This window comes from Pyrus communis, chromosome 1 (genome assembly GCF_963583255.1).
Source record: "Pyrus communis chromosome 1, drPyrComm1.1, whole genome shotgun sequence".
NCBI lineage: Eukaryota > Viridiplantae > Streptophyta > Magnoliopsida > Rosales > Rosaceae > Pyrus > Pyrus communis.
In genome coordinates this window covers 23,416,674-23,426,836 of record NC_084803.1, presented here as the reverse complement: position 1 = coordinate 23,426,836, position 10,163 = coordinate 23,416,674, and the positions used below count along the sequence as shown (strand labels likewise).

The window sequence follows — 10,163 nt, the reverse complement described above, 5'->3', positions numbered from 1 at the left end:
TTCAAGATTGCTTAGATTTGCCTTGAATGTGCATTAGCGATCCTCGTCCCAAAGTGCATGTTTCTCAACCAAAACGAAAGAGTCTGCTAGAGTTAGATTTTCTTTTATGATTAATTCTCCGAACAGCGGGTGGTCTATTAAGGGTTCATTTTGGAAGGTTGCACTAGTTATCGAGTTATTGCATCCGACTATCTTTGCCTTCTCTACTTGGAACTTCTTTATATAGTCGTGAAACGATTCCTTTGGGTTCTTCTTGATGTTAAACAAGTGGTCGAACTTCTTCTTGATCAAGAGATATGATGAATATTCTTTGGTGAAAACCAAAGAAAGCTTGTTGAAACTCCAGATGGATTGCAGCAACAGGGTGTGGAACCAATCTTGTGCCTCGCTTTGTAGAGTGGTGGCAAATATCTTGCACATGAAAATGTCGTTGTTTCTATAGAGGATCATTGCGCTTCGGTAGTGTTTTAGGTGTTTCTCCGGGTCTCCATCCCTTTTGAAGGATGTGAAATGCGACATGCTAAATTTGCATGAAGGCTCTGCCTGCTCGATCTCGTCCGTAAAGGATGACCTGCTTATGTTGGTCATGTCCCATCCTAGTGCCTCGTTAGTGACCTTGTTGTATTGGAAATTGCATAATCGCTCATTTAAGAGCCTCTCTACCTCTTCCTGAATTTACCTTTGTTAAGGTAGTAGAGCTCTTGGCTGCCCCCCGGTCGTGACCTACTGGTATAGATTGTTCTTCTATGTGTTCGACTTATTTATGCTGCAGCGGCGGTGCATGTAGTTCGTTCCTAGCAGGCGAAGGAATTCTTCATTGGCTGCCGGTTGAAATTGAGCCGGATTGAGTGACTATTTTTCTCCGTCCATCGTGCTACCTACTCTGATGTGATGTGGAGGATACTCCTTGCAGGCCTAGCCGCGAATGAACGTTTCATTTAGAAGGCTGCTCATATTGATTATTGGAGTATGGCCCCAACCATAAGTGTATGCTCATATGTGGGCCTAGCTAAGAGTACACGCTCCTCCTCGTGCTAAGACGGGAGTATACGCTATCTTGGGGGCCTAATAGGGAGTGTACACTGCCCGAATGCTCGGTTCGTGGCTGGTCGAGTGGCTGCTTACTGGGACGCTGCTGGAGAGGTTCCTCGTTTGCCTATGTCCTACTTCGGGACACCTCGTCTGGGGCACGTTGGATCTCGGTGTGCTACAAGAGCTGGTTCACCAAGGTCGTCTGCTGTGCAAGGGCGCTTGTCAACTCTATGACTTGTCGAGACAAGTGTCGTTTTCCATTTAGGTTGGAAGAGCTTGGAAAGAATGCATCTCCTTGGATAGTGGAAGTGTGGTAGACTCCAAGCGTGAGATTTGAGTTGGGAAGTGTCAAATCCGTAAAAAAATATAGTGAAAATGCTCCTGGTTTGATCGTCAGTTTAGAAATTTAGAGCCAGAACGGTTGAACTAATCTTGGACCTATTTGGACTGCTTGGAATGCCATGGGAGTAGGCTGCTCAGCGTGTGGCGCACGTGAGTGCAAGGCTAGGGCTCGGCTTGGCAATGCGTAGGCTCGCACTAGGTTTGGGCGGCTCGGATCGACTCTATTAGGGCCCTTGAAGGTTGAAGTGGCATAGCTTGGGTTGTGGCCTTGGCGCCATGGGTTTTGTCGAGTGCGGCCACCATGGTAGTTGCCATGATGGTGACCCGTGTGGGTGGTGCCGCTCCACTCATTATTGTGTTGAGCCTTATAGATCACCGTGGTCCTAATTCTTAAACGTTGGAATTTCTGTTCGTTGAGGTTTCCGAATCTCTTGCCATTGTACTTTTTTTTTTACGTTTTATCGAAGAATTTTTAGGAATAAAAATTCCAAGAATAAGAATGTATGAAAAATCTACAAATGAACAAGAAAACGAAAAACCTTGGATGCGAGAGTCTTCTACAAGTATGTGACTTAACTCTTAAGGAAAGCACCAATTTGTGGATACAAATTTCCATCTTCTCCTTCTTGGACAAAATTGCACCTACAAAACAAATAACACCTTATGTCAAGGCCAAGAGCCTCTCTCGTCCACGATGAATTAGGGGGGAGGGCCTTTGGCCAAAGAACCTCCGATGCCAAAGCTAGAATTTTGAGGGAAAAATGTTTAGAGAATTTAGAGAATTTTGCAAGAGAGTTGGAATTATGTTTTGGAGAAAATGAGGGTGTTTATATAAGGGTGTGGCCGGCCCTTTTGGGAGGATGGAGACGGGCCACTTGGATGGTTTTTTGGGTGAGATTCATGATTTGTTAGCTAATTAATAAATTAATTGGGTAATTTATCAATTAATTAGCTAATTAATATAATTAGAAAGGAATGCTTTTAGGGTTACCTTATGGAGAAGATTTGATGAGGATAGATGAAATAGGTTTTGAATAAATACCTATTTTGGGCACTTTTGACTTGATTGAGGATGATTGCCCATTGCTTGCGTGTAGAAATCTTGATGTGCCTCGAGGGTAATCTTGTCTTTTTCCCTCAAAAATTCACGTGTCGCCTTCATATTCTTTTTTATTATTTTTGGCTCCACAATTTAAGTTTATGAATTGAAAGCCTATTCGTGCAGGATCTTAGCCCCAGTCAAATGTACCCTTCAGCAGGATCTTAGCCTATTCTGCAGGATCTTAGCACAAGCCTTTTTCATGAAAGCTCTCTTATTTTAATTCATGATCTCAGCTTTCTATATTTTGTATTAAATAATTAGTTAAGAATTTGTTTTAATCATAAGTTATTCATATCAATCATTGTAGAGAACGACCTTACTTAGAGCTATCTATACAACTATTACCTTGTCATCTTGCAAGTATTTTTAGATGTTTTAATCCTATTTGTGTAGGTGATAAAAATCCTATCACTTTGCTTTAGATGCTTTACGATTTGGCTTAACGATTACACTTAAAGGTTTGGGATATGGGTTAAGCTATATGACGAGTCATCCATAATAAATTAATATCGAAATTGTCATTCACAATAGTACAAATAAAAGTTCTCTTATTTACAAGTAAATAGTAACACCATTATACAATAGTACTAAAATTGATATAGTTAAACGTGTAATTGTCAAGAATATATGCTCATTTCAAACATAAATAAATAAACATTAGTTACATAACCAAGGGATCTAAACTCGTGATCTACCCAAGCTAGACGAAAACGATATAATTTAAAAAAAAAACTAATGAAAAGGGTTTGAAAACTTTAAATTTTAACGATAAGAACCAAATAAATAGTAAAGTGAATAGTACCACAATTGACTTTTTAATATAAAAATATGATTTTTCGTTAAAGTGAACAGTACCATTTCGTTAAAGTTCTTTATAAATTAGTGGACAAGGTCAAAATAATTACGATAGATTTGATATTTGAGTGTGCAAAATAAAAAGGTTGGTGCTATGCATACAATTTTTTTTTACCTCCCACATATTTTTCTTCATTTTTAATTGTTAAATCAAATAAATTGAAACATATCAAATAATAAAACCTTAACAAAGAGTATATGAAAGATTTTTTTAATTTTTTATTTTCTAAAAAGAGTGTAAACAGTATCACCCAATAAAAACATTATTACACTGTATAAATACACAGAATGATATCTGAGAGATGGACAGAGAGAGCACTTGAATTTCTGTGTTATGGTTATCATCAAGGCTGTTAAACCTCTACCAACCTGAAGGCAATTTTGCAGTGGCACTGGAACCACACATGCACACATCAGAGAGAGAGAGAGAGAGGTGATTTGTTTAATAGTTTCAAGAAAATTGCCTGTGTAGGTTCGTCTCGTTCATATGCCTATCTGCTGGTGGTGTATCAGATTGATTAATTGGGATCTTTGATACTACACTGTTAACTTCCCTTAATTTTATATTATAACTGACCATGCTTAGCTTTTGGTAATTAAATCAGTCAAAGGTAGCTCATTACCTTATTGTTTCATAGGACTTTTAAAGAAAAGGACTTGTCAAAGATGAGTTTTAGAATATAACCTGAAAAGTTTTATTTACAAGAATGTAATTATTATCACTTATAATGTACCATGACATTATCACTTGTCAATGTCTAAAAAAGATCCTTCATTTTAATGTACCATGACATATCACTTATAATAAAACTACAATATTAATGTAATTATTATTGTCTATAATGTAACATGCACCATCAAAATTTGAAAAATGTAACTGTTAAATTATTAACACCCATAAAAGTAACCTCCATCTTCATTGTCTAAAAAATGCCATCTTTATTGTCTATAACCACCTACTTTTTGTTTTTTGTTTTGTGTTTTTTTTTATTTTTTATTTTTTTATTTTATATTTATTCAAATTAATATTGTGCGAAGAATGCACTAATTTATGTCCGATAGTTTTGGTACGGTCAATTAAGTACCTTAAATAGTTTAGGTCCGATAGATACGGTACGGTCATTTTGTTACGATTTGTATTGTTTATGTTTTAGTTCACTAGGTCTGATAAATTAGGTACGTTATATAGTTTAGGTCCGATCAATTAGGTACGGTTAATTAGGTTATGATTTCACATTCCATTTTCGCTACATACAAAATTGTTCTTTTCACTTTCTCAAGATTCATTTTTAATTTATTGAATCCAAAATTATAAAAACAAAAAAAAGAATGCATTGAAGAATATAGTACACTATACTATTCTACATACAAAACTATTCATTTAGGTACTGTCAATTAGGTCCTATCCATTTGGTACGGTCGGTTAGGTATTATATAGTGTAGGTCCGATCAATTCGGTATGGTCAATTAGGTTGTGATTTCACATTCTATTTTCTCTATTTGTATTTTTTTTTTTCATTCATCTCTGGATTCACCGTCAATTTGGCATCTAAAAGCCCATTTTTCTTCTTTCTTCCGAACACATGGAGGTTTATGGTAATGTTATTGTTATAACGAACATGTTAATTATGGATCTAGTTAATTAAGCATTCTTGAAAAATTAATTATATATTTGTTTCTCTAATTGGTTTTAAGAGAGTAATAAGGGTAAATAGGGAAACTAAAAATGCAATAAATTTATTTAAAAAATGATTAAATGTCACATGGAATACTATAATCTGACATGGAGGACTATTTTTAATTTTTAATCTTACATACGGTATTATTGAAAAAGCAATCTTATTTAGGGATTAAAATGAAGTTTTCTATTGTTTTATTTATGAGTGCGTAGTGATAGTAAGATATACATTCATGCTTTGTAAATTTAAAAAAATGACAATGTTAGCTACATAACCTTTTTACTTTTATTGTTATATGACGATCGAAATCGTTCCAACCTTATATAAGTTGTTAAGCATAGTTCTGGGAAGGGCTAAAAAATCAATATAATCGAAAGACGTTTAAATATTTGAATAACATGCAGTGTGATAACTCGACGTTTAATTGAAAACTTGAGTTCGTCTAGTCATTTTGTAATAGTTCAACGGAAAATCGATTTCATAGTTTTTGTTATGTTTTTGCAAAAGAAGAAATGGATTAGTAATTATCAATGGTTAGATATTTTAAACTTCCTGATAAATTTTGAAATGGTTAACACCTTGAAATTATCTGAACTGTCCAACCTTTTGTTTATCATGGTATTTTCAATGTTTTGTTTTAATGAAGTGACAGACATAAAAACTTAATCGTATGTGAAAAATAGCTTAGATAGACGTAAAGAAACAATGACCACTTTTGAGTCTCCACTAAAATAATGGAGCAATACATCGAATTTGGAAGTCAGAATTATGTTACATTCCTGCCAATATCCTTTTCAAATGATATTCGTACCTGTTTGCCAAACAAATTACGAACAAATCATAAGCCTATTCTTCTAGAAATGTCACAACAAATAGCACAAAATTTAAATATCTTCCTTCAGAAAAACCTCAATTACAAATGTGAAGCCTTAAAAACCTAGAAACTTACCTTACCAATTCCAAGCAAATGAAAAAAATGGACTAAGAGATTGAATGAAAAGTACATGTTAGAAGTGGAATTATACTCCTCCGTGAATTACATCCTAATTTCAGATTTTACCCAAAAACAAGAGGGAGAGAGAGATTTGATGAATATTCTTTCCCTTACCTCGTTGGAAACTAAATATCATAGTTGGTTCCAACCAGTTTTTCTCCTTTGGTCAAATTGGCAACAATATTTTTGGCAGCTATTTCTTTCTATAAGAGTGAAATAATTTATGACATTATTAATTACACATGTTACATTTATTTATCTCAAAAACCCATCTTTGACACCTAAAGTGTCTCCTTAAACTAGTGTCGGAAAAATGGAGACAATTGGTAACAAGATTTTTCCTAGACACCACATAAAGTAAGAAGTGACAATTATTGAACATCAGTCCAATTTTTATTAATTAGGTAATCATTTTTAAATATTCTCATAAAAAATATTCCTTTCTAATTTAAAATGCTCAATCAACATGAGCAAATTTGATTGACATTATCTCTTTTTTACTTTCCTGAAATTTTGGCATGTGTTGGATACTTTTATCTTAAAAGAAAAAAAAAAGGTTATAATTAAAAACGTCTCCTTAAAATTAGTAAATTAAAAACGTCTCAAATACCAAAACTAAATATACACCTACGTAGGTTAGTAAACCGCAATGATTTACTCCTCAGCTATGTCCCATAAACACGGCCCACGCGCCGCCTTGTGGCAGTCCAATGTCGTTCTATTGAACTCCGTTGTATTGAGCTCCCTGAGATGAATCCTACAGTGTAGCTAACATCCCCGAAAACCTAGCATTCTACTCGTACTTGATCAGGTAGAGTGGAAGAGTTGTACCAATGTTCATCTTCTTCCTCTAAGAATTTTAGAATTTCCGGATTTTTCACTCTCTTAGGACTTAAAAATCGTTAATAAGTTGACTTCAATCTCTTAAGACTTGAAAATCTCTCACCCAATATATGGCACGTTCTCATTAATATTATTAGTCAATAAGGGAGATATTTGAACTCAAATCCGTATCCTTGCCGGATTTTCTTTGTGAGGATTCAGGGAATCTCTGAATCATGTCCGTTCATCGTACATCGTGCGATCAGAAATCATCTTAAATATTTTTATTTAAAATTTGGTTTGAACTCAAGTCCAATGAAACACTCGAACACTACTTCAACCAACCAACCTAATCCACAATTGTTTATCTAGGTTTGCAAAGGGTTCATTCCCCAGATTATGTTTGGACCCATCTTTCATCATTACTACAAATACAGCATGATGCTCAGATTTTGACCGGTCACCACTCAAAACAAATAATGGTGGCCCTCCAAATACAGCCAGTGGGATGGGATCTATCAACACCCCATTGCCACATTGCCAATCCCAATAGCAACGGACACTGCTCATCACTCCACAACACTTGCCACCATTTTAATATCCAGAATTGGACACAGTTTTGTCAAATTTTAAATTCATCCATCTAGTTTTTACTTATTTATTTATTTTTATATACAGGCATTACTGATAAATTGTAAAAATCAAATTCGAGACTTCGGGTGTAAAATTTTATTGATCTAGAGTTGTCACTGAAGGGAAAAGGTCAAAAACAAAACTGTATTTCCCTAAACACCACCAACATATCTTTCAAAATGTTGTGATTGCGAACCCTTTGGATGATTGGATCTTCACCACATTTCAAATCTGTGGCGCTCTCTCTCTCTCTCTCTCTCTGTTTATTAATGCTATAGGGAACCTCCAAAACTTCCCATTCAACCAAACTGATTGGTTGGGGTGTGAAGGAGAAAAGTTCATATCTCATGACTGGTTGTCTGGTTTCCTCCTCTTAATGTCTGGACTACTATGTGAAGAATTTGCACATGATCCAACTATAAATTCATCACTTTTACAGCTCAAGCATGCAGCATCCAACACCCCATTCGGACTTGGGGGCACCGATGGACCTGAGGTGCTTCCCCGATTGGCGGAACCGCTGATCAATGACAAATTTTTCATCAGTTCAATACACTTCAACACTCTTTCCTGAAAGTCCCACAAACATAAAACCTTCAAAAACCATTACATTGGGAAAAAGATCAAATAATATCCAAGAAACTTTCTAAGAGCTAAAGCAAATTTGTCCTGTTAAGGGTTTGCATCACTGGAACAACCTTGTTACCTTGTCTACATGTACGAAACAAGAAATGGCCTTATCGACGTCTACTGATTGTGCTTGTATTTCTCCTGAAATACAAATTGCGACTGCTGCAGCGATTTCCGAAGGCCTGAATTCCAAAAAGTCAATACCTGCATTCATTCCCATCCAAAGTTCATTGAATTCAAATACTCGAGAACATCAAAGTACAGAATATAGCTCATCACAGAGTAAAAAAAAGACCTCCGATTGTGCTCAAAACGAGTTGTACTGATCTACCGATGGACGGTGTCAACGGATGTTGATCATCACTTATCTTGCCGAGGAAGTAGTCAATGAAAGAGTAAGGAGTACAAGCTTGCATTCTCCATTTTAGGGTGCTCATCACAAGTAGTTCCATTCTTAGTATAGTTTTTGCTTCAAACACAAACTTCGGATCTCCAACCTGTGCACAATCAAAACACATAATCAATACCAGCTTCCGAATTTTCAAAATGCAAGTCCAACCATAGTTATCGAAGCACATGATTTCTATACCTGTAAGTCCACAGACTGAGGTACATTAGTCTCTTCTACTTTGGCTGCTATTGATAAACAAGCCACGGCTAGCAATTGCACCGCCCAAGTTTTACCTCTCTGTATTGACACGAAAAGTGAAGTACAAAATCAAGAACAGGAGCAGCATAAATGAGAACACATTGTATACAAAGGAAATGAGAAAAAGAAGCAAATTTTCGGCCTAATTCCAAAACTTACAGGCAATTCATAAAGCGAAAGGAAGCGATCCCAGTAGTTCATAGACAGCCAAACACACAATGGCCCAAAACTGTAATGGGAATGAGCCTGTTGATCACAACACACAATAATTCAACCTAATTCAGTAATCATGAAAACCGAAAGTCTATACATTGGCAATCAAAATGAGAGGAACGTAAGCCAACATCCAAATTTAGAACACAAATGAGATGCCACAGAAAATCAGATAAGGAACAGACGCCATGATCATTGATCCCACAACAACTTAGATAGACTCGGGACATATCGAAAACAATCAAACAAGTCACACTGTAAAAAAATGTTTTAAGAAGCTCTTGAAGAACAAAACCCAATTGCAGAAACCTGAATAGCAATCGCAAAAACCAGTAAAAATGCAAAATCATTGGAAGTAAATACAATAACCCAATGGAGCAGAAGAGGGTAAAAACTCCACCAACCTTCCAAATCCAATCAAGGGCCTCCCTTCTAGTGCTTAAGTCTAATTCCCCAGAACGCAGTCTCCTCAGATAATCGTGTGTGGGCAAATGCTCACTCTCCCTCTTAACCATTTCAGTCACACCCTCTTCACTCTGTGATGGAAAATCTATCGTGGACTTAGATCTACGGTTGTGATCAAAATTGGGGTCTTGATTGTTTTTGTGGGAAATTGATGGGGAGTGCCCCAAGTCATCTGTGGCATTAGAATCAAGATCATCAAAGCAGGTATTCGAGTTTTCTGCACATAGAAGGTTTGAGGTGGCAGAGTCAAAGCTGTCTGCCATTGGAGCACCTTGAGACGCCCTGTAAAACCCAACAAAATCTCATCAAATTAGAGTCTGGGTTTTATCAAAGATGGCATTTTCATGGCACAACAGAACCCAAGAACAAGTGAGAGTCTGTCTATAAACCAAGTGTGATTGTGGTGTACAAACAGAGTGAATAGGGGAGGGAGGGAGAGAGAGTCTGTCTATAAACCAAGTGTGATTGTGGTGTAGATACAGAGTGAATAGGGGGGGGGGGGAGAGAGAGAGAGAGAGAGAGAGAGAAGTTAGAGAGAGAGCGAGGGGTTTGGGGAGAGTAGGAGTATGTAGGCAACAGAGTAGCTTTATGTAGGAAATGAGCATGCGTGTTTAGGGCAAACGAGAGATTCGGGGGAGCGAGGGGAGCGAAGGCTGTGGATTCGCAGATACAGAACCAAAAATAAAAAGGAACAAAAGCCCAAATGAGAGAACCAAACAACTTGCCCTTTTATATATTCATTTTTGG

General features: G+C 36.5%; 1 protein-coding gene across 2 annotated transcripts; it reads right to left on the bottom strand.

The window, feature by feature from the left end:
- Nucleotides 1–7,545: 7,545 nt before the first annotated feature.
- Nucleotides 7,546–9,934, bottom strand: LOC137712504 (cyclin-D4-1-like). 2 transcript variants are annotated; one of them, XM_068451581.1, is made up of 6 exons: nucleotides 9,356–9,934; nucleotides 8,898–8,984; nucleotides 8,679–8,777; nucleotides 8,385–8,586; nucleotides 8,166–8,293; nucleotides 7,546–8,029 (listed from the first exon to the last, which is right to left on the bottom strand). In XM_068451581.1, exons 1-6 carry the CDS (start codon nucleotides 9,677–9,679, stop codon nucleotides 7,805–7,807), a joined length of 1,065 nt encoding a protein of 354 aa, XP_068307682.1. In that variant the 5' UTR covers nucleotides 9,680–9,934; the 3' UTR covers nucleotides 7,546–7,804. The 2 variants fall into 2 exon arrangements, with proteins under 2 accessions (XP_068307682.1, XP_068307688.1); XM_068451587.1 differs by having other exon boundaries at nucleotides 7,546–7,979.
- Nucleotides 9,935–10,163: the final 229 nt, after the last annotated feature.

What these genes read in the sequence shown, in the direction of transcription:
- LOC137712504 (XM_068451581.1), bottom strand. Translation starts at nt 9,679, where the DNA reads ATGGCAGACAGCTTTGACTCTGCCACCTCAAACCTTCTATGTGCAGAA. An exon ending in TTTCGCTTTATGAATTGCCT is followed by an intron (nt 8,778 to 8,897) that starts GTAAGTTTTGGA and finishes GTGTCAATACAG; the next exon opens with AGAGGTAAAACTTGGGCGGT. An exon ending in CGTTTTGAGCACAATCGGAG is followed by an intron (nt 8,294 to 8,384) that starts GTCTTTTTTTTA and finishes GAATGAATGCAG; the next exon opens with GTATTGACTTTTTGGAATTC.